At 37.9% G+C, this 24,914-nt stretch overlaps 2 protein-coding genes across 2 annotated transcripts in view; one reads left to right on the top strand and one right to left on the bottom strand.

Annotated features, from left to right (window-relative positions):
• The window catches only part of taf4b (TAF4B RNA polymerase II, TATA box binding protein (TBP)-associated factor), a gene marked incomplete at its 5' end in the record, with an annotated part of 15,670 nt that extends 3,343 nt beyond the window's left edge, over positions 1-12,327 (top strand). Inside the window, 11 exons of the mRNA XM_084090135.1 lie at positions 1-67; positions 297-467; positions 669-698; positions 1,362-1,485; positions 4,240-4,348; positions 4,547-4,716; positions 7,265-7,395; positions 8,082-8,207; positions 8,289-8,345; positions 8,910-9,026; positions 11,674-12,327. The exon at positions 1-67 is cut by the window's left edge and continues 23 nt beyond it. Of these exons, the coding sequence (XP_083946261.1) occupies positions 1-67; positions 297-467; positions 669-698; positions 1,362-1,485; positions 4,240-4,348; positions 4,547-4,716; positions 7,265-7,395; positions 8,082-8,207; positions 8,289-8,345; positions 8,910-9,026; positions 11,674-11,805 (1,234 nt within the window). The 3' untranslated portion in view covers positions 11,806-12,327. The remainder of the gene's footprint in view (positions 68-296; positions 468-668; positions 699-1,361; positions 1,486-4,239; positions 4,349-4,546; positions 4,717-7,264; positions 7,396-8,081; positions 8,208-8,288; positions 8,346-8,909; positions 9,027-11,673) is intronic.
• Positions 12,328-20,237: 7,910 nt separating this feature from the next.
• On the bottom strand, positions 20,238-24,101 carry psma8 (proteasome 20S subunit alpha 8). The gene is made up of 7 exons (XM_084090671.1): positions 23,899-24,101; positions 23,000-23,126; positions 22,599-22,723; positions 21,187-21,309; positions 20,981-21,100; positions 20,808-20,870; positions 20,238-20,652 (listed from the first exon to the last, which is right to left on the bottom strand). Exons 1-7 carry the CDS (start codon positions 23,998-24,000, stop codon positions 20,557-20,559), a joined length of 756 nt encoding a protein of 251 aa, XP_083946797.1. The 5' UTR covers positions 24,001-24,101; the 3' UTR covers positions 20,238-20,556.
• Positions 24,102-24,914: the final 813 nt, after the last annotated feature.

Genomic DNA, 24,914 nt, shown 5'->3' with positions numbered 1-24,914 from the left:
GTTCACTGAAAAACTCTACATGGAGCTCAAATCGTCCCCTCAGCCATATCTAGTGCCTTTCCTGAAGGTGATTGCCACTTCTTCACTTATAAAACCCATTTAGATGTCATCAGCAACTTCAACAAAATCAGATGGGTACATATGAGGGTGCTGACCTCATTTTTGACCTGATTTTAAGATGAAGTCTATAATCAGACCTTCACAGCTCATGTATGAATGAGGCGCAACCTCTTTGGTTTAAGCTAAATTAGAGACACTTAGTATAACTAGAAATGCTGATGCGTTCATTTTTTCAGAGGAGCCTGCCAGCTGTCCGTCAGCTCACCCCAAACTCGCAGCTCTTCATTCAGCAGTGCGCACAACTCAAGCCCTCTGATTCAGCATCGACCAAGGCCACAAACCAGAAGCCCACTGCGCCCATCAGCTCCACCCTCAAACCCAACCAGCCAACCAGAACTGCTCATCTGGTAAACCCCAGCCCATTTTTAGTCCCAGCAATGTCATTTATCATGATGATTTCAGGGGTTTGCCTATATGAAACAACGGAAGAGTAATTCGATAATAAAGAAAACAAATGATCATTCACTGTTGGTGTTTTCACCACGGAAACAAACCTGGATGTGCATAATTGTAATGTTAATATGCAGATATGATTTCTCTATCAATAGTTAGAGTACCATATGGTGTCTGGAATTCAGGTATGTGTGTTTGGGGATCCTGAATACACCGTTTTGATGTTTTATGTAATAGTAGACTCAGTAGACTGTGTGTATGTGTGTGTGTTTGTGTGAGAGAGAAACACTCTAATTTCACACTGCCTCCTTCCCAGCGCACTGGTTCATTTTTATGACAGCCTCTCTTCACTTTGTCTTCATTTCCTGGTTAACTCACCACCGCCCACGGTGTACAGGCTAATTCACTTAAAACCACCAGTACCCCACAAGCCCAAGCAGAGGCAAATTAGTTTTACACCAGAGACAAAGATGCATGAGTCTTACCCCATTTCGTACCAGGAATGTCATGTTATCATATTCAAATAATGTCATGATTTGTTTTCCTGTAATCTAATATCAGCATTTTATTGGACGTCTTGATGGATTTCCACTGAAATACAGAAGCTCATTTCCCATATACCTGAATAGACTTTAGAGGTTTTGATTACTTCACAATCAGAAAGTGCTCTGAGGGTTTGCAGGAAGTGCTTCCTGTCTAAAAATGGCTTGCGCAATGTCCTCAAGGTGGACAAAACCCAGCATACCTTTGAATATTTTCATATGCATCATTTTTGCATCTTTGCTGTATTTATTTAGGAATATTATTTCCATGCTGACTTCCTAATGCCTTTGTTTTTACTTTGTGAGGTGATACAGCAGCCTAAAGGACTAATCGTCAAACATTCTTTGACATCAGCTCAGGTGGGCTTACCTGCACAGAAGCAAACTCAACCCAAACAGATGGTCCTTCAAACCAAAACTTGTCCAACAGGTAGAAACTATGCTTTTACAGATTTTTTTTTTTAATGTTTTTGAAAGACTCTTATGCTCGCCAGGGCTGCATGTATTTGATCAAAAATACAGTAAAACAGTAATATTGTGTCATATTGCGTCAAAATAACTGTTTTCTGTATTAATATATTTAAAAATGTAATTTACTCCTTTGATCAAAGCTGAATTTTCAACATCATTACTCCAGACTTCAGTGTCACATGATCCCTCTAATCATTCTAATATGCTGATTTGCTGCTCAAGAAACATTTCTTTTTATTATCAATGTTGAAAACGGTTGTGCTGCTTAATATATTTCTGGAAACTGTGATACTTTTATTTCAGAATTCTTTGATGAATAGAATGTTCAAAAGAAAATAATTTATTTGAAATAGAAATTGTAACAATGTAAAAGTATTTAGTCACATTTGATGAATTTAATGCATCCTTATGAATCAAAGTATTTATTTAAATATTTCGAACGGTGGTGCGTGTATTTATATACACTCACCAGCCACTTTATTAACTACACCTTGCTAGTACTGGGTTGGAAAAAACTGAATTAATTCTTCATGGCATAGATTCATCAAGGTGCTGGAAACATTCTTCAGAGATTTTGGTCCATATTAACATGATAGCATTACGTCGTAGTTGCTGCAGATTTGTCGGCTGCACATCCATGATGTGAATCTCCTGTTCCACCACATCCCAAAGGTGCTCTATTGGACTGAGATCTGGTGACTGTGGAGGCCATTTGAGTAAAGTGAACTCGTCATGTTCTAGAAACCAGAAATAGATGATTTGAGTTTTGTGACATGATGCATTATCCTGCTACAAGTAGCCATCAGAAGATGGGTACACTGTGGTCATAAAGGGATGGACATGTTCAGCAACAATACTCAGGAAGGCTGTGGCATTTAAACGATTGGTAATTGGTATTAAGGGGCCCAAAGTGTGCCAAGAAAATATCCCTCCCCATTACACCAGCAGCAGCCTGAACTGTTGATACAAGGAGGGATGGATCCATGCTTTCATGTTGTTTACACCAAATTCTGACCCTACCATCTGAATGTCGCAGCAGAAGTTGAGACTTATCAGACCAGGCAACGTTTTTCCAATCTTCTGTTGTCCGATTTTGATGAGCCCTTGCAAATTGAAGCCTTAGATTCATGTTTTTAGCTGACAGGAGAGGCACCCGGTATGTCTTCTGCTGCTGTAGTCCATCTGCTTGAAGGTTTGACGTGACATCTTTTAGAGATGCTTTTTTTGCATGCCTCAGTTATAACGAGTGGTTATTTAAGTTACTCTTGCCTTTCCATCAGCTCGAACCAGACTGGCCATTCACCTCTGATTTCTGACATTTTCGTCCACAGAACTGCCGCTCACTGGATATTTTGTCCTTGAAAATCCCAGTAGATCAGTCGTTTCTGAAAAATTCTGACAATTTTTTTTTTATGCTAGATATAGATCCCCCATTTAGCATGTTATGTTTTGTGGTTAATTTTTAAATAGTCAGATAATAGATAATTATATACATTTTAAATATTGTTTATCCTTATTATTATTGATGGGCCTAACAGTAAATTAATTAGAATCAACACCTGCAAGTGTACATTTTGAAAAGTAAAAATGACATAGAAGGTTAGCTAATTCAACTTTATTAAAACTGAGCAGACATGATAGGCTAGCATAAATAGCAGACAAATCAAAGGAAAAAATAAACAGGTGTGCGAGCGGTTACATGTTTTCCTCTCTGTGTGTTTTCAAAAAAGGAAAAAAACATTAACGTGCAACAAGTAACGTTACGCGCTTAAGTCGCTGTCTTTTCAAGGAGTGCTGAAATGTCAAGTACTCATCATTAAAATCATTTTGGTTTCATTGTGGCTTATAACTTTTGGCATAAAGTAAAAATATTTGTCATACCTGACCAGAAGATGTTCAACTCTTTTCCTAACGGTAAGAATTAAAGGATGAATACTAAAAGAAATATAGTTAGCATACACTAGTAGCTACTGTAATTTACACAAGATCGCAAACTCCATGAATTATCAGCTAACGTTATTCTGTCCCTTCAGTTAGACTGAACAAATAAATGTCACATTAGACAATTAAGTTGTAGGTTGTGTTTGAATAATTACTTATTTAGCTGAGGTAAATTAAATCAAATTCTCTTGTATCCTTGCTCGATGAAGAATGAGACAACACAATGAGCCCAACGGTCGACTGAAATTGAAAAGGCTGATTTTCGCGCTTCAGGGCAGTGACGAGTATATATGTCGTCCAGTGGTTGTCCAGACACCCTCGGCACAACCTTAAGCAATGGCCCTGAACGGTGGTTCAGTGTCAACATTGTGACAACGCTGTAACAACCTTCAACACACAACGTAGTTATAGAAACCTTTTGGCCATGTTGTTAAAACGTTGTTAGAAGTTTGGGTACGTTGTGCCAACGTTCTGTGTTTGCTGGGTATTTGCATTAACAAGCAGTTGAACATGTACCTAATAAAGTGGCCTGTGTGTGTGTATATATATATATAGTTATAAGTATTAGATTGTCTTTAAATGTTGTCACATGTTTGCCGGGAGCCAGAGCGCCTATATATATATATATAAGGGCTTACATGAAAGTTTTATTGATTAAAATACCCTGAAAGACTAGGTGAGCTTTTATTACTTTTATGCTTCTTTCACCTCCAAGTGTCCCAATTCATTTTGAGCTGATAAAAATATCTGTATTTTTATTCTGTCCCCACAGGTGCTGTTGTGCGGCAGTCCATCCTTCAGGCATCTAAAACTCACTTTTCCCAGCCGCCCCTTCCAGCACAGGCACACGGCTTCAAGGACAGCACCTCGGGCTCTTTCCGGTAATAGCTCTGACTTGCGGCCATTCCCTGCTGCACAGTGGGTGAATGTGCATATTGGTTCTTTATAGGATAAATGTGAAAGAAGGCAGTCACTTCGCTGCAGATTAAGATTTCCAGATGAGCTACACTGTTAGCATATTCATTTTAAGACAAACAGTGAAGTCCTATTCTTTCATTTATTGTGTGACCTTCATTCAGAGATGACGATGACATAAATGATGTGGCCTCCATGGCCGGAGTGAACCTGAGTGAGGAGAGCGCTCGTATTTTGGCCTCTGGCTCTGAGCTCGTGGGATCAGTGATCCGCTCCTGTCAAGAGGAGCCCTTTTTATTCCCATCAGCCCTCCAGACAAGAGTGCTGCACATTGGTAACTTCACCAAACCCATTCAATTACACCCACACACACACATTTTTTATATAAAATACTTAATGTATGAACTTGTACAGTTTAACTGTAAGTTTTACTATATTTATAGAAGACAGAATAACCAAATTCATTTGCGGTTAGCTGTTGTCATGACAACTAGAGTCTTGTTGTCTGTTAAGGCCAATTCACACTGCACTGACAGACACAGACCAACGGCGACAATCACCAGATTAAAGCACGTCACTTATTAGACATTCTAATTCGAAAACAAAGCTCCGACAGAAGCCAACAGACTCCAACAGGGGTAACACTGATCAGGCAAAACTAGACGAAGTGTCTGTTGGTGCGGTGTAAATTAGCTTTCAGTTGAGTGTAACCGGTCCTACTCGACCCACTCCAGGCAGGATTTGAACTGGGAGGCGTGCGCGCTAACAAGGACTCTAAAGACTGCAGCTTCTAGCATCAGTCGCTAGCGTGCCTCTTTAGGCCAGGGGAGTGATGTTTACATGCACAGCTCTTACGGGCCTACGTTCATTACACTCACCTCATACGCCTCATCCCACCCCTTTCTGGGTCACGGCACCAAATGTAACCGGTCCTGCTCGACAATCTCTAGCGAGTAGGACCGCATCCTCTAGCACCCCTCTTGAGATCAAGGGAGTGATGTTTACACGCACAGCTCTTACTGGCCTACGACAGTTACACTCTCCCCCCTAAACCTCTATCACATCTGGGTCATGGCACCAAATGTAACCGGTCCTACTCAACCCGCTCCAAGCGGGATTCGAACTGGTGTCTCCGGCATGGGAGGCGGGCGCTCTAACGAGGAGGCTAAGGACCGCTGTCTGTCGCTAACGCGCCTCTTGAGATCGGGGAGTGATGTTTACACGCACAGCTCTTACTGGCCTACGTCAGTTAGCATGATAATAATAATTTTTGGGGGGTTCTGGTGCATAATACTCCCTCAATTGTTAAATTATTTAAATATTACATTAAAAGGCCACATTAAAAAATCCCAGTTACCAACTTTATGTAGCAAATATGTCATTGCCACCCACCCAAAACCAGGGGGGGTTCACTTTTCAGCACTTTTCAGCTGTTCAGGTTGGGGGTAAAACTTGCAGACCAGCTAAACCAATTTCAAAACTGGAAGAGTAGCTGAAGACCATCTTAAATCATCTATGACCAGCTTAAACCTGCTAAGACTATAAACCAGCTAGTTTAGGACTCTGAATGTAAAACCAACCCTGAAAAGCTAGGCAGAGCACTTCCAGTCTGGAGAAAAGACTCTGAATGTAAAACCAATCCTGAAAAGCTAGGCAGAGCACTTCCAGTCTGGAGAAAAGAGAGTCGAACAGTGAGAAAAAAGAAACACGAAAGATTCTTTACACATTACTTTTCATATAGCATACTTAGTTACTTTTCAAATGAGTAATTTTGCAAATATTGCAATATGTTTTAAAAGTAACATTCCTGAACTCCTCCATGTTCCACTGACCTCACTCAGCTATTAGCGATCACTGTTTTTATTGTACATGAGTGTATCTTTACTCAAAGTGATATTGCATTTCCCCCCATCTCTGTTTGTCAAAGTCTGTTCACCTCCCTCAGCTCTGCCTCTACGGCATGCATCCTGTCTGTGTTTTTTTTGGGCATATGTTGTGCTGTGTTGTGACACACGAGTGCAGTCTCTGTCTTTGATCAGTGGTATCTCTGACGAGCCTGTTCTGCTTAATCAGTATGCTAATGACTGCCGAGCCACGCAAAGTTGCCAGAGTGGCAGGAATCCACTCTGCTGCACTGATCAAAAAAGCATCGGAACAAGGGAGAGAAAGGACGACAGAGGCAGAGGGAGGGAGAGAGGGAGATAGCCAGGAGGTAGGGGGAGTCGTGCGGAGGAGGAGGAGACGAAAAGAGAGAATGTGGAAATGAAAGAGACAGGCTTGGCCTCGCAGGAACTCAGTCCGCATCAGCAGAAAGGGCAAAAATTAGATGGAATTGGAGTGTTTGCAGATGTCTGTCTACTCGGCAAGCCTAACAGAACAAGAGGAACAAAGCATGTCTGACATTATGGAAATGTGAATACAATATAAACAGCAGAGGAAAACAACAAAATCACTGGATTCCAGCTCGATGAAGACAAGGCGACGAATTCTACACAATTTCCATTTCTGTCAGGCAGTAAATAGGAATCTTACTCTAATTCAGCATTTTAACAGAACTGTGATTCCTTGAGGAACTGTGATTAATCAGGCCCACAACTTGTTTTAAATCATTCCACAGCACTTTTTTTTTCCTTTTTTTTTTTTTTTTTTTTTTTCAGATTCCGTCTGGGCCTGGATTTATTGACTGAAATTTTCTAATGAGTTTTAGGAATGTTTAGATGCAGTCCTGAAATGTATAACTGACACAAATTGGGTGGGTGAAAATACTGATTCATCTTGATTCTTTCTCAAACAAATCTAGGTTGAAAACATTCAGATAAAGTAAGTTAATAGAGTGAGTGCTTCTCCCATGCTAAAATGTGTGTGATTGTGTTTGTGCATAGGTAGTTCTTTGAGTATCACAGAGGTCTGTCCTGATGTACTTGAATTGCTCTCTTTGGCAACACAAGAGAGACTTCGAGACCTGCTGGAGAAGCTAACCGTTGTGGCACAACATCGACAGATCTCTTATAAGGTATAAACATGCCTATAACACACAACAGACAAAATAAAATAAAAATGTTCAGAATTTCTAAGTAAAGATTGCTTCATAATAAAGATTTTGGTTCAGAGATGTCAAAATGAAATCAAAACTGATCCTTTTCGTTCAACATTGATTGGTGCTCTTTATTCCACGGGAACATTTTTATGGAAAAAAGTGTATGAAAATAGTATGTCAGAATTCGTAGTATTCATAAAACTGTAGGCGAAAAAGTACCCATATGACTTACTGCTTCCGGCAAGATTCTGAAGTGTGCATACCATGAACACTTTACTTTCCCATGAGGCCACAGGAGAGATTTTTTTTGAATGGCAGTGAAGCGACGCAACTGACGCCGTAGGTCACATGACTATGACAGATGCAGTACGTTCAGATTACATTCACTACACACATTCATACTATATAGAACATACTTTTTTAACATTGTCAAGTAATTATTCAAAAGAAGTACCTATTCAAAAAATACACGATTTCGGATTCAGCCATTGTTTTAGGCAACTATTGTGCATCCTGTTTTTTCCCTGAATTGCATCGCAATATGGAAGTAAAATAGGTTGTTAATGCTATTTCATGTTGACTAAACTAATGTGTACCATAGTCTCGAATTGTGTCTGGTTGGATGCTAATGTGATGCTGTGGTGTGTGTTGTCTATGTTGAGGATGATTGGCGCTACAGTCAGACCAATGACGCACGCTCTCAGCTGAAGTTCCTGGAGCAACTGGAAAGACTGGAGAAACAGAGGAGGGAGGAAGAGGAGCGAGAAGCACTGCTCCGCATTGCCAGAGTAACTAGCAAACTCAACAAAAGAGAGGAAAAACACCAGTAATATGTCTCCATTTGAAATGTACTGTTTTTTTGTGTGTAGAGTCGCTCAAACAGCGAAGACCCAGAGCAACAGCGTCTCAAACAGCGAGCCAAAGAGGTAGAGGGATTTCTGTGTGTTTGTTTTTAATAAAAATAGATATGTCCCTCCTCCACAACCTGTTTTTCATTCCTTCTGCTCCCTTGTATAGCAATGAGGACGATCAATACTCTTCATAAAGTCCCATTTGTGCCCCACATAGACAAATCCACACACATACATACACATACCCTGGAGACAAGGCTCTCTAATTGGGGGCTCATTTTAATTGAGTCTAATATTGGGTCTGGAATTGAAGCTTGGGGCTAAACAGGGAACAGAATGTAATGAAAGCCCTCTGGATGAGTTGTGTGTCTGTTTACAAGGTAACGCTCATCTACTCATGTGTTAGAGAGCACGTAACATATTTGTGTGTTTTCTCAGGCTCAGGCCTTTCACTTGGGTTCTTTGTCATAGGCTATTGGTAAAATCAATAGTGCTAAAATGAAAGATTCATCACCAATAACAGCTTTCCGTTTTTGTTTTTTTTACATTCCATGTGGATTTGGGTGAGCCAATGGAAATATTGATTTTATTTTTGAGTGCCTGTCAAACGCACATTCTCTCTTTTTCCTCTTTTTTTAGATGCAGCAGTTGGAGTTGGCACAGATGGAGCACAGAGATGCAAATTTGGCAGCGCTGGCAGCCCTAGGGCCCCGTAAGAGGAAACCTCTGGAGGCTCCCGGCTCAGGGGCCAACCAGGTACCTGCACATGTCCATACAACCACCCCTCTGTGTTTGTGACTTTTCTTCCTACTTCACTCTGTGCAGATGTGGAGGAAATGTTTACATACGTGTTCAAAATCACTCGCATGCATCACTTGCATGCATAAACAGTCTAGTCATTTTTGAATTTCTGTCTGGATTGAGACAAGCTGTGGCATTTATCAAGTACACATGTAAGTCTTCCTGTGTGGCCATATGAAATTGCACATTTGCTTTTATCTCTTAAATATTAGTAAACTCCTTTAGGAAGATAATTGGTGTATTATGTTTCTTCTTAAGCTTTTACAGTGTTAAAAAAGTGATAAATGACTGTTTTTTTTTTACTTTCTATTCATCAAAAAAAATCATGGAAAAAATATATCACAATTGTCAAAAAAACAATAACTGTTATCAAAAACAGCATAACTGTTTTCAATATTGATAATAATAATAAGAGCAAATCAGCATATTAGAATCATGATTATGTGACACTGAAGACTGGAGTAATGATACTGAAAATTCAGCTTTGCCATCACAGGAATAAATTACATTTTAAAATATATTTCAATAGAGAATATTTTATTTATTGTAATAAAATATTTTATTTCAATAACATTTCATAATATTACTATTTTCACTGTATTTTTGATCAAATAAATTTGGTGTGCATAAGAGACTTATTTCAATAAAAAAAAAAGTCTTGCTCACTCCAAACTTTTGAAAGGTATTGTATATGACTAAAGGGGAAGGACTTAATTCAATCTGTAATATACCATGTGTTATTGTTCGTGATTTATGAGATTTATGAAAAAAAGGACAAGGAAAGACTTAACAAAAGACCAGAGGATTGTATGTTAGTTTAGTTTAATTAGTTTTTACATTTGTGAATTCCTTTTCCTTTAGGCAGAGGGGAATGCTAATAAGTGAAAAGATGGTTTTAAGTTTTTGTGCGTTTAAATTACACAGGCCTTTTAGAACAAAAGCCCCCTGTGCCTAGGGAAGTTTAGTATTTGCCTCTTTTTGAGGTTTCATCTCTGTAGTAGAATAAGCATCTCTATAAAGAGCAAGTGCAAGAGCAAGAAAACAGGGAGGTTAAAAGACTCCAGCCCTGTTTTTAAAAGTTAAATTATACTGAACAAAATTATAAACGCAACACTTTTGTTTTTGCCCCCATTTTTCATGAGCTGAACTCAAAGATCTAAGACTTTTTCTATGTACACAAAAGGCCTATTTAAATATTGTTCACAAATCTGTCTAAATCTGTGTTAGTGAGCACTTCTCCTTTGCCGAGATAATCCATCCACCTCACAGGTGTGGCTTATCAAGATGCTGATTAGACAGCATGATTATTGCACAGGTGTGCCTTAGGCTGGCCACAATAAAAGGCCACTCTAAAATGTGCAGTTTTACTGTATTGGGGGGGGCGGGGTCCGGGGGGGACCCTCCGAAAAAAAGATGTTGTTGATTGTGGCCTGTGGAATGTTGGTCCACTCCTCTTCAATGGCTGTGCGAAGTTGCTGGATATTGGCAGGACCTGGAACACGCTGTCATATACGTCGATCCAGAGCATCCCAAACACATTAATTCATGCTGAATGCAGGAATTTCCACCAGAGCGGTTGCCTGTGAATTGGATGTTCATTTCTCTACCATAAGCAGTCTCCAAAGGCATTTCAGAGAATTTAGCAGTACATCCAACCGGCCTCACAACCGCAGACCACGGGTAACCACAATAGCCCAGGACCTCCACATCCAGCATCTTCACCTCCAAGATCGTCTGAGACCAGCCACCCGGACAGCTGCTGCAACAATCGGTTTGCATAACCAAAGAATTTCTGCACAAACTGTCAGAAACCATCTCAGGGAAGCTCATTTGCATGCTCGTTGTCCTTATCGGGGTCTCGACCTGAATGCAGTTCGTCGTCGTAACCGACTTGAGTTGGCAATTGCTCACATTCGATGGCATCTGGCACTTTGGAGAGGTGTTCTCTTCACGGATGAACCCCGGTTTTCACTGTACAGGGCAGATGGCAGACAGCGAGTATGGCATTGTGTGGGTGAGCAGTTTGCTGATGTCAACGTTGTGGATCGAGTGGCCCATGGTGGCGGTGGGGTTATGGTATTGGCAGGCGTATGTTATGGACAACAAACACAGGTGCATTTTATCGATGGCATTTTGAATGCACAGAGATACCGTGACGAGATCCTGAGGCCCATTGTTGTGCCATTCATCCACGACCATCACCTCATGTTGCAGCATGATAATGCATGGCCCCATGTTGCAAGGATCCGTACACAATTCTTGGAAGCTGAAAACATCCCAGTTCTTGCATGGCCAGCATACTCACCGGACATGTCACCCATTGAGCATATGGGCGTATACGACAGCGTGTTCCAGGTCCTGCCAATATCCAGCAACTTCGCACAGCCATTGATAAGGAGTGGACCAACATTCCACAGGCCACAATCAACAACCTGATCAACTCTATGCGAAGGAGATGTGTTGCACTGCGTGAGGCAAATAGTGGTCACACCAGATTCTGACTGGTTTTCGGTAATACTGTGTTGTTATCCATTTCTAGTCTAGAAAAACCATGTAGGCCAATGTGGCTCAAGAAACTCATTGCTTTTGTCTGTCTGCTCAGTTGTTAGGTTCGTACGGGCAGTTTGCTACTCGAGCACCAATTCGAGTCACTATGAGAGATCTGACCTTCTGCATGGAGCAGGACCCCACATTCAGACACACTCTCATGCTGTATAAATCGTTTCTAGGCTAGATAACCACACACAACCTTTGAGGTATGTTCTGTGTTTGAGCAAGTTCTTGAGATTATTTAATACTTTCTCTCTTTTTTTTTTCTTTCTTTTTTTTATAATTCTATGTTCCTGTTCTTGTTTTGAATATTGAATAAACTGTACAGACATATTGGCTGGAAAGGAAGCACAAAATAATTAATTAAACACTATTAGCAGCAACCGTTTGTGTGGATCTTTAATGTTTGTGTAACTTCCCAATGTTTACATTTTTACTCAGATTTTTTTTTTTTTTTTTTTTGCTGTTACAATCATGCTGAACTATTGTTGCATTTCGATTGTGGATTGTACAGAGGTCTGTGTATACACTCCAGGGCAGTGGATGCCCTGAACAAAGCACGACTAACCAATCACACAAATGCTGCCTTAGGCAACAACATCCACCAATCATAGCGAGAGAGAGGCCGAGACAACAATACTGACCAATCAAAGCAGGATATTGCATCAGAGCCCAAATCAGCTTGAGACTGACCAACCAATCAGAACAAGACAAAAGAACTAGAGCAGACCAATAGGAAGTACAAACAGCCAGAGGGTTTGAAGCTGAAAGAAACAGGACAATACATACCCTGAAGGATTTTTCTGCAACAAGATCAAGATAACAAGAGCCAAAATCAACAGATCAGGGGCAGGATGTCTCTCATGATCCACTGCTGACCGATCATCTCTCTTAAATTATTTAAACCGAGGTTAACTAAAGGGTAACTAACAATGACATAATTGACCAGGGTTTAGCTCTCTTCATTAGCATTGCCATTCTTCCTCAACTGTCATGAATGTCTTTGCATTAGTAAGTTGAATGGAAGTTCTCAAAAGGTGTCGATTTAATGTATGCTTCGCCTCAGCCTCAGAAACTTAAATACTCCGTGTGCTTGCCTGAGGTACAGGATTCTAAAATATTCCATTACCTCTGAATAATCATGAATGAGAAGCTGGGAGCTAAATATTGATATGCCTGCAGCATTCACAGTCCCCTCAGAGAGTGTGAGCGCATGCTATTCAGAGGTACACAGCCTCGCATGCCAATACAGGCTTAGGAATGTCAGTGAAAGGAACAAGGAGTGCGTTTTAAGCACAGAATGTGCCTTTTTTCAAATAAAAAGGCAGGGTTTTTTTTTTTTTTTTACATGAAACCGTTTTAATGAAAGACATTTTCATTTTGATTGATCTCACTGACTTGAATCTGAAACCAAAAAGGTTTGCTCAGATTAATTCAGCCAGTCGTTCGGTTTACATCGTAACACCTGTAGGTGACAAAACATTGGACAAGTGATCTTCTTTTTGAGTGTTAGGAATGAGTAATTAGCTACTGTAGTTCGGCAACATTAAACTATTGTGAGTCAAGTCTAATTGACTCAATCAAGTCTTGACTCAATTAGGGATCTCAAAAGACTCCAGTGTTCTAAATTGAACGCTTAATTTAATATATCAAAGTGTTTTTACATGCACAGTTATGATCAAGCTACAATATTCATCTGTCCAAGTATACATGACACTTGCTGCCTGAGAAACTTGTCCCTTCAAGTCAGGCGTTCGGTATTATGACGTCAAGCATCCAAGTTGAAAATGGAAATGGAAATAGCCTAAAAAACAAATTAATTAGCATATATTGTGAACAATAAACCCAATAACTACATCTGAATTCAAAATGCTGAAAATTATTTGTCTCATTAATGCAAGGTATGTTTTTCATACATAAAGCAAACCTTGACTGCTGAGTGATTAACTTTACACCAGATTTGTTTTCCGCTCACTGATCTCTAGATTATACATATATTATCTAAATTAGAGATCAGGGTTTCTGCATTGTTTCAAACCAAGTGTGCTGCACATGTCCTAAAATCCTGGCCAAATTTGCCCATTGGCCTCTGTCTATCATGGCCTCCTAATCATCCCCATATATACTGATAGGCTTCATCACTCTGTCTCCTCTGCACCAATAAGCTGGTGTGTGGTGGGCGTTTTGGCGCAATATGGCTGCTGTCGCATCATCCAGGTGGATGCTCCACATTGGTTGTGGTTGAGGAGATTCCCCCTTCCATATGTAAAGCGCTTTGAGTACCTAGAAAACGCTATATAAGTGTAACCAATTAATAAACAGTGAAGCCAAAACATTTCGATCGCCCCTGCTGGCTGGCTGAGTTACATTTTATAAAGGTCAATGGGACGCAAGAATTAAAAAATCCAATTATACTTGAAGTACTTTTTCCAGAAGATGGTTTCTGTCATTCTAGGTAGTTCTTATTAGGCTGGTGTATGTTCAAGTGTTTGTTTTTCCAACAAGTTTGGTTTGTTATTTGATGCTATAAAACAGGGTGTAGCGATTGAGTCTGCGATAGTATGGGCGGGATCTTGATGATGCGGCTTCACCTCAGGATCACTACAGCGCAGGCTCAGGCTCCAAATGACGTAATCAGTAATAACCGTTTCTGGGATATTTTGGCTTCGTTTTTCTACAGTGGAAGGACGTTGTCCATCTTTTTTTAGTTTCAAATCAATGTTTCTTCCAACGCCACAATTTAGCAACTTGTGTATCATCTAGATAGAATAGAGTGCAGTAGTGCCCGCCCCATTTTTTCCATAAATTTTTCCCATAGGGATTTAAAAAAAGTCTTTGTTAAAATGTTATAAGCTAAGAACCAAGCCAATCAACTATGAGGTGAATCACAACACTACAAACTTTGATTTTTGATCTCTTTGATTCTAACCTTGATTTCAAAGTTTTTGAAAATCGGACAAAAAGACAAAGGCATAAGACTATGTGTAGGCTAATTAACCGCTTTAGTAAGGAAAAGAACTACAGTCCCATGAATCACTGCGAACAGCATAATCAAATACAAAATGAAGAAATATAAAACTACTAATTTACAATTGTTGATTATATGTATAAAACAATATATTAAGTTTATTGCAAAATATCCATACAAACATTTCAGTATTTTGAGAGCGTATAGGGCAGGGGTGCGATGAACTGTGTAGGACAGTTGATTGGCAGGAGCAGGATTGGGCACCCCTGGTATAGGGAATCGACTCGATTACGTCATTCACAGTGCTTCATGGGAGTGGGTGGAGCTAACGAGATCTATTGGTGTGCTAACTCTCTGATTGGTAGAATTTTCTGTACAGCATCATGGGTGATGTAGTTTTTCACCAGGTATTCCGCTGTTAAACACGATTATTTAAATAAATAAAAAAAGCTGAAATAATGCAGGCTGACGTCTTCAACAGAAGGAAATACCATGGATTAACAACCTTGTTGAAAATTGACATCTTCACCCTTATTCAAATTAATAAAATCTTTGTTTTTGTAAGATCTTATAAGCATTTGACATAGTTGTGCTTTGAGTTAATTGTTTTATTTGTGATAACACAATCATAATTATTAATTACATTAATTCAATGTGAAATAACCTGTAACCTTTTTGCCATTTTGATGGTTTAATCGAACTTGTAGGGTCACTAAAAACAAATATCCACTCTGGACATTACTTTTGGCTACTATGTTTGCTAAGGCTATTTAATGGTCGAAAAGTTCGGTCTTCAAATGTAGCCTAGTACTAATCTGGCAGTACTTGGTGCACTTTTAGACATAGGCCTACCTTTTAAATAATAGGAATTATTGCTTTACTGTGAGTGCAACACTTTTAAAGTGCATGTAAACATACTTTGCAGTGACTCAGAATGAGGTTTGTCAGTCAAGGATGGTTTACATCAGCATTTCACGGTCCTGTATGCTGACTAAATGCATAGAAAACTGTGTGCTCGATGGACTTATTGAATAACCAGTGAAATTGTTCTAGACTGCAGCTCTTCAATTCATTTAATTATTGATTGTATCATCATCTGCATGCGCTGCTAACTGCCTCAGATCAAAGGCACACAGAGTATGTGTGCGTTCTAGGTTTCCGTCCCTCTGACAGCACATCAAATGGAGGAAGACAGAGGTAATTTACCCGTCATTATTATGCATGAGTGCGCTCATGAAAACAAAGATGTTTTTAATGTTGTCTAGTATGGCAAGCCATTTTGACTTTTATTCTTGATATCAACAATTCAATTTTCACTAGTTAAAATGCTAATTCTATTTCTTCTAGTAACAATGGCCATTTTTTATATCAGGAATTGCATTTCCATTAGTAAAAATTGTAATTCTTGATATCAATAATGACGTCATCGCTCGTAGAAATATGAATTCTTGATATCAAGAATTGAATTTCAGCTAGTAAAAAATATAATTCTTGATATCTGTAGTTGTATTTTCACTAGTTAAATGTCACCATAGACTGTCATTTAAATTCAATTGTTGATATCAATAATTGATTTCTTACTAGTTGAAATTCCAATTTCAAATATCAGAAATACAATTCTTACTAGAAAAATCTGCGCAAGATGCTCTGAGCATCAAATTTTTTATATCAATAATTACTTTGTTACTATATAAATTCCTGATATCAAGGATTCAGTTGTCACTAGTTGGAATGTTAATTCTTGATATCTGTACATTTATTTCAACATGTTACATTTGTTATTTCTGATATCTATCAAAAATTAGGAGAGCAATTTCAGATATCTAAAATGGCTATCTTACTATAATCACATTCATGATGTCAGAAACTAACATTGTCACTATAGTGACAATCAAATTAATTATATAAAAAATGAAAAATTTTACTAGTACACAGCAGAAAATCCAGTGTACATTTAACTCAATTTGAGTCAAATTTAACACTCCTGAAATGTATGTATGACTCCCTCCATTTTAGAGTTAAAAAATGGTGTTAAAATGTATTCTGTGAGTAATGTATATATTTCACACTTTCAAAAGTGTTATTTTAACTCCAAAATGGAGGGAGTCATATATACATATCAGGAGTGTTAAATTTGACTCAAATTGAGTTTGTATTTATGAGATGTGCTTTTTGACAAAAGGAATCTTTTCAGAAATAAAAGCAAAGTATTTAACCTATTGATAACATTGAATGCACATCAAAACAATCCAGAAAGTTAAAATGTAACCTTAGTCTGGGATCATAATAGAATTGTTCATTGTAAAGTTACAAAATAAAGGCAAAATGCAGTTGTTTTAACAAGCTAGTTTTTATTAACGAACAAGTCCCTTTACATCATAGGTTAACTTTTAAAATAAATGAAGGCAAAATATAGGCATTTCTGTCATCAGAATTATGTGAAAGCTGCTCATCAAATGGTCTGTATCTCTGTAATACTTCAAGTCCTGTACATGTCAGTGAATGTAAGTCCTGTTTCAGTGAAGTTGAGTCAATACCTTCGACTTTGCAACAGTACAGCAACAACATTCAACAGATGAAAAACAGTTGCAGGATATGAGTGGATCACTTGTGTCCAGTTGCTAACAGTAAAGTTCAGTGCATAGTTGTTTCACAGAGCAGGAAAGGCTGTGCAGATCCAACTTTCTCAAAATCCTGTTGTGCTGGTTCCCTAGAGTAGACAACACAAAACCAGACCAATTACAATACTATTTGTGTTTTATAAATACAGCAAGTTTATGGTGGAAAAAGTTCAATCATCTTAGACTTTCGTGACTCAAACAATAAACTATTTTGGTTAGATTAAGAATTGAATTTACTGATTTCCAAGTAAATTAAAGACTTCATTCATCCAAAAATAAATTCTGTCATTAATTATTCACCCTTATGTTGTTCCAAACCAGTAAGAGTTTTGCTCATCTTCGGAACACTTATTATTTTAAAATTTCTGTCCCTTCATCGACAGCCTATTCAACTATCACTTCCAAAGCCGGGACGAATTTCACGCGCGATATTCGCCGACGTTTAGCGCCTTGTGACTAAACAAAGGGCGCCAATGTGAGTGACGCGAAAAAAGACACGCGTAAAAGCGTCAGTAAAAGTACGAAAGTAAAGTTTGAGGATAAATACATTATGATATTTGCACATCACAAATATTGTCATAAAACAAAATAACATTATAAAATACATATTGTAAATGAGTTAAAACACTTACTCTGTGTTTTCACCGTTAAAAGCAAACTCCGCTGCACTGCGTCACGAGTCAAAGAAGATGCAGGGTGTTATTAGTCTGTGAGAAAGGTTTAGGCGCGCACATCACATAAATATCATTATAAAATAATATAATGGCATGAAATACATGTTGTAAATTAGGTTAAAAACACTTACTTTCGGTGTTTTCCCTGTTATTGTTAACGTTACAAGCAAACCTTCTTGTCGTCAGCTCCGTATTGAGTCAAAGATGTCGCCTTTGAGAAAGGTTCCGGCTCGTTTAAGCACGCAGAGCATTTAAATTTCTCTATAAATCAATATGTTATAAAATACATATTGTAAATTAGATAAAACACTTACTTTCGTCGTTTCTCTGTTTAAAACCAACCTCTGCTCCACATCGCACGTCAACGAAAATGCCTTTCTGAGAACGATTTAGGGCTCGCTCCGTTCACAGCACATACATGTTGTAATAAAACAATATAATGTAATAAAATTTTATAAAATGCATATATAAATGCGATAAAACACTTCATATCTGCGTTTTCCCTCCTCGTATGCCTTGCATTGCGAGTCAAAGAAAATGACGTCTGTGAAAAAAGTTTCAGCTAGTCTGGTCGCGCCCAGCACGTAAATGTCCCGGATGTAACTAAAAACACTCTCTCGGTGTAAATTTAGTAACTCTACATATTTTCACCAGCCTGAGGCCTCTGTCCGATTTACACTAGCAGTGTTAATCCCTTGAAATTCAACACCAGAAATTTAACTCTTTACTCTAAGAGTCCTTAACACCAGGCTTTCAACACTGGAGATTTTGCTGTGTAGCAATTCAATTGTTGATATCAAGAACAGACATTTGCACTAGTAACCACATAATTATTGATATATAAAAAATGTTTTTTTACTAGTAGCCTACGAATTGTATTTCTGAAATCTGAAATTGGAATTTCAACTAATAAGAAATCAATTCTTGTCTACGTATGGTGACATTTAACTAGTGAAAATACAATTACAGATATCAAGAATTAACATTTTTACTAGTGGAAATGTAATTCCTTATATCAAAAATTGCCATTGTTACTAGTAGAAATCTAGAATTAGCATTTTAACTAGTGAAAACTGAATTGTTGATATCAAGAATTCATATCCTGGGAAAGATTAAAAGTCAAAACGGCTTGCCATAGAGTACAGGCCTAGTCTCCATTCATACACTTGGGCACACAGTCATTTTCCATCCCAAACTGCTCCAAAACTCAGGCAGAACAGCTGAACATTGTAAACAGCTTTGGAATTCGAGTGCTAAAACCCCATTCGGACGAGACTGGTCCCTGAAGAGGTTAGTTGAGGTAAAACTGTGGGTCATAGACGAACTGCCCGAAATAAACACGTCCGTTATTCTCACACAACATGAAAAAATGTGCGTGTTAATTCAGAATCCTCTGATATTGCAATTCAATGTGTGATTCTGATCATTTATTTTCATTTTCAATCATCAATGATTCTGGAGTTCAATCGAGGAATTTGGATTGGTATGTTCAGAGGTGTTTGTTTGCATGCATATCCTTTCATTTGCTGACAAAATATGTTTTCCTTGTTTCCTTGTAAACATTGACAAATCTAGCACTCACCTCAGAGAATAAATTTAAATTACAGGATGGTTTCAAACTGATTTTCTGTCAAAAGAAAATCTTACGGTGTTCACAAAATAAGCATATTTTGCATATGAAAATTTCCCAAATGGTTTATTATTTACAATCTGTGTCGTTTTCTTTATTTAAATGTTTAAAACACTACACACACACATATATAAATACAGTATATTGTGTTTAACAGTACAATATTAATATATTAAAAGTTTTCTATTGTAATATATTTTAAAATGCAATCTATTCCTTTAATGGCAAAGCTGAATTTTCAGTCTTCGTCACACCATCCTTCAGAAATCATTCTAAGCCGATTTGCTGCTCAAGAAACATTTATCAGTGTTGAAATAACTTGTTCTGCTTTATATTTTTGTCTAAACTGTGATACTTTTTCAGGATTCTTTGAAGAAAGTTCAAATGGACTGTTTGAAAAAGCTTTTGTGTGTGTGTAATAATGAAAAAGTATTTACTGTCACTTTTGATCAACTTTATGTAAAAATGTATTAAAAAATATAACAACTTACTGGCCCCAAATTTTTAACCCTACAGACACACATATATACGTCTTTCATCATGGATTTAGACCTTAAGGCAACTGGCTAGGTTCTTTAGTAAAGTTTGGTAGTTCAAGTACTACTGTCAAATAAAAATGACCTCAATCCATAGTGTCTAATCACAGACCTAATGCTGTCACACAAGTCTTATTTTAATGTTTTTTGTGATAAATATGACAATAGAAAGACAACAGTCCATTGGTACAAACCAAAAGAGTTTATTAGGAAACATCAGTCAGAGCACATTCCCCCAGAATTCTCAGTGGTGTTAGAAAGCAGCTTTACAGAAGAGTGAAAACTGACCAGGACATACTGTGGCCAGCTTGTAACTCCCAACCCCAAACATGCTTTTATTATTATTTCCTGGAACAAAAGCATATTCATGCATGCTGTGGGTTCAGCAGAAGACTGAGAGACTGTGCTCTAAACAGATGAGATGCAGGAAGGGAGAGGGTACAGTGAAGGGCCTGAGCCAAGTGCTTCTGCCCATATAAACAAAACTACACATTCACATGAGTGATTTACGATGACTTCTTCTGCTTTTTCTTCTCTGCCTCCTCCTCTTTCTCCTTCTCTATTTCGGCGACCAGCGTCTCAATCTCTTTGGACTCCAGAATCTGTGAAAGGAGAGAGGGGTGGAATTTGTACAAATGTGTCATGTGACGGATTATCGAGACAGTTCCAACGTTAAATGGATGACAAGAATGTTGCATCAAGACGTTTGTAAACGAATGAATATACAAAAAAATATATCATAAATCAAATGTATTACCTTTAGGGGCTGGTTTCTCCGGATCACAGCCAGCTCGATGTTCTTGCCCCCGGATTGCACAACCTGTGCAGCACAGATCATTTAAAATTGCCTCAGCAAACATGTTACATCCTGTCAACTTTGTGATATGAGAGTGTTTGCCATGCATGTAACTGTGGCGACATGGTGTTTACCTCTAGTAAGGCTTTGATGGCCAATTTGATAGCATCGTTATCACTTGCAATGGCTTCGTCTGTGTAGTTTTTCTCCAAAAACTCCCTCACCGTCTTCGCACTGCGCCCAATAGCGTTTGCCTGATAGCGCAGGTGAGAAGAGGGTCAATACGGTGGCAAAATGGGTAACATCTGAACATCGTGGAAACAAACTGCTCCCACTTTACCTTCCATGCATGGTATGTTCCAGAGGGGTCTGTCTGATATAGACGTGGAGTCCCATCATAGTCGAAGCCAACGATTAGAGCCGAGATACCAAAGGGACGGCGTCCATTGCTTTGAGTGTAGCGCTGTTGCACAATAAAAAAGCACAATGAATACAGATGGCAAAATATTGTAACAGTGTCATTAAACTCTGTAAATCCATTCTTTTCTTACCCTAGGGCTGCATGATTAATCGAAATAAAACTGAAGTCGTGATATGGCTTACTGTGATTAAATACAAGAGGCTGCGATTTAATTTAATATATGCGTGGCGTGCTTCAGAGTGAAGCGTGGCACTGTGGTCTTTTCCACACAAACACCTCAAACCAGCTGTTGTCAACAAAAGAAAAGCTTTAAGGACATCCTACTGTTTTGCGCCAGAACAAAAGCTTGATGGTTTAACATATGAAAATTAATAAGTTAAGACATCCATGAATGTCAGTATTGTGATTTTACAGGTGTACTGTAAAATAAAATTACATATGAAGAGTTCAGATGCAAAAGTGCCATCTGAAATTTTCTTCTAGAATGATCATTTTTATCAAGCTTGTATATTTAAGTTCAGTTATTTCACTTTAATGACAATTAATAGGTAATTTTCATTGCCATTTAAGTGAATTTACTGAACTTTAATATACAAGCTTGATAAAAATGGTCATTCTAGAAGAAAATTTCAGATGGCACTTAGAGGCTTTTGCATCTGAACTCTTCATATATTTTTTTAATATACTATATATATTTTTTTATATATATATACTTTTTATTTTACAGTCAAATACTACAATAGTAATATTTACTATTTTGTTCAATATTTTAACTCAATATCTCAAACACAATTTTATCAGGAAAAAAAATTACAATTAGATTTTTCCTAAATCATGCATCAGACGTTCAGCCAACGATCTGAGGGCATGACGTCTGAGGCTAAGGCACACAAAATAGGAAACAATTTATCTTGAATTAATAAATTTATTAGACGCATGCCGGTCTGTTAACGTAGGGACATTGACTTTATATTTTCACGTCCCCTAAACATGTCATGGAACAAAGTTAACTGTGATTGGCTGCTTTGCATTTCGGTCCTCTTGGGCAGTCCTTGGCTACGTGAGAGTAATGCAGCCATAACTCTCCCTCATGTCATTCTAAAACCTGCATGACTTACTTCTGAACACAAAATAAAGTACTCTTAAGGAAGCTGGTGTCCAAACAAAATTGGACCCCACTGACTTTCACTGTACAGGTAAAAACACCAAGGCATTTTTCAATCTTTTATTGTGTTCCACAGAAGAGAGTAAGTCATACAGGTCTAGATTGTGAGTGAACTATCCCTTTAAATGGCCTGTGTGTCAACTGGAGTGAGGGGATGTTAGGCTACCTGTTTGAGTGTGGCGATGTAGCGGGTGATGTACTCCACAGTAACTGGGTCCTCCACTGTGAGTCTGTGGCTCTGGCACTCTACTCTAGCTCTGTTGATGACAATCCTGGCATCTGCAGTCAAACCTGGACAGCACACATTCAAATGTAAAATCATGCTAAGATCACCTATATGCATTGTAGAGTCCATATTATAAACATTTAAACACCACCTATTCTGTCAAGTCAGTGGTTTTGAATTAATTATCTAGTGGCACCAGTTGAAAGGGTTAAATCACAAAAAGTTAATCTTTCAGGGCATCTTTTTCCATACAATTAAAGTGAATGGTTACTGATAAACATTATAATGACAGAACTATCCCTTCATGGCATTGATTATACACACAGAAGAATGAATCTTACCAGCAAAGGCCATGCACACATGCTCATCCAGAGCACATATCTTCCTGACTGTCCTCTCCTCCTGAAGCTTTGCCACTGACTTCTTCTCAACACCCAGGACAACAATATCCTTCCCCCTGATTCCAACCTTAGATGTGCAAAAATAGTTCACAGTTAGTTTAAAAAAAAAGAAAAAAAAAAGTAATATCTGAATACTGGTAACTTTTACAGACAAGAAACTAATTTAGTATGAATGCACAACTTTTATTTTCACTATATATAAAACCTTAACTATGGGCACATCGCCCTCTACCGGATTTTTTGGTCATTACCCTACACGGTCTTAAAAATGAAACTACATGAATCATGCAGTTACAGCAGAAGCGCAATAAAACGTAATACCAAACATAAACTATTAAAATGGCATTAAATTATTTAGGGATATTTCAACAGTCGTGACGTTTGAAATGCATCTAAGTTAGTAAAGCCAGTTGCTGGAGCTGTAACTTCATTGATCATTTAACTGGCAAAAATGTTTAAAACCCATATTACTTAAGTTAATTGTTTTTCTTTTAATAGTAGTGTACTAGTGCAGCATTTAAAATGCTTTTACATACATATATGATCAAAATAAAGCGAATCAAATAATATATCTAGTTTAAAATCAGGATAGCCCATGCTAATATTAGCCGCAACATGCAAGTCACGCTTAGCTAACGTGTCAATACAATTGCTACCAAATAAGCGAACACCCCAGCTGCTTCAAAACAGTCTTAATCAATCACAGTGTTTATTCCTATATCAAGCACTTATTCACAATAATCATATATCAACACATTTTGAGAGCATATTTGTGTAGCAGTTAGCCACTGAGCTAAAGCTGCGGCTCAAATGTAAGTTAACCATATAAACACACTCACAGCTGTGGAGCCCTTCTTTACTGCTTCCTGAGCATATTCCACCTGAAACAGGTGACCATCAGGAGAGAAAACTGTTATAGCTCTGTCATATCTAGCTGCCATTTCTGCACACTAGATACAAAAGCACGAATTAGGGTGAAATAGTTGCCTCTGACTTTCGACTAGCAGCACAGGAGGTTTCGAAATTGATTTGCGCATGCGCAACAACAGCGCGCGTTGAATGGTGGGACTTGTAATCCTCAATGCAAGGGACTCGTGTGATTTTCTTTAATAGCATCCCGTTTTTCTTCCTGTTTCGTATAAATCATTCAATTTCTATTTACGTTTATTTATTTATTTACTCATGATGTGTTTTGTAAAACCACACACATGTATTCATATTTAGAGGCTACAATGAACTGTAATTTCTCTATTTTCTCTAATATAATTTTTTTTAGGGGGTGTGGTGGCTGAAATAAGGCATATATATATATATATATATATATATATATATATATATACACACATATATATACATATATATATATATACAAGTGCTTATAATTGAATTACACAATTATTAATTAGACAATTTATTAATTAAATGCTACCTTGGAATTTATTTATTTTACTTAATAAAAAATACTATTCTGCAGGTATTGAAGTGTTTATTTAATTTTTCAAATAAAAAGTTTGTTACAATATTCATTATGTAAAAATTATTAATATTGTATTGTCTTTTAAATAGTCTACATATTTGAGCAGTGCAGCTTAAACAAATTCTAAAGACATTTTAGAAGTCTAGTTTTTTATTTCCAGTAAATGATTGCCAAAAGAAGCTGTCATGTCCACTCCAGTCCAGAGCTATTCAGTCTCTCGACTGAACTGTGATATCATACAAGTCCTCAGCAGTTTTGAAGAAATGGAAGACAGCATGATGTCTTTGACAAACACCTCTACAAGTACCTACCAACACTTTCATGCTTCTACTTCAAAGGCCATTTTGGTGCCACCAAACCTCTCATCAATGCTTCATC

Source organism: Abramis brama (assembly GCF_963993115.1).
Source record: "Abramis brama genome assembly, chromosome: 18".
Classification (NCBI taxonomy): domain Eukaryota; kingdom Metazoa; phylum Chordata; class Actinopteri; order Cypriniformes; family Leuciscidae; genus Abramis; species Abramis brama.
This window is presented reverse-complemented; position numbering and strand designations above follow the sequence as displayed.

What these genes read in the sequence shown, in the direction of transcription:
- psma8 (XM_084090671.1), bottom strand. Translation starts at nt 24,000, where the DNA reads ATGGCAGCTAGATATGACAGAGCTATAACAGTTTTCTCTCCTGATGGT. An exon ending in TGTGTGCATGGCCTTTGCTG is followed by an intron (nt 22,724 to 22,999) that starts GTAAGATTCATT and finishes TGTGCTGTCCAG; the next exon opens with GTTTGACTGCAGATGCCAGG. An exon ending in CCATCAAAGCCTTACTAGAG is followed by an intron (nt 20,871 to 20,980) that starts GTAAACACCATG and finishes TGTGCTGCACAG; the next exon opens with GTTGTGCAATCCGGGGGCAA.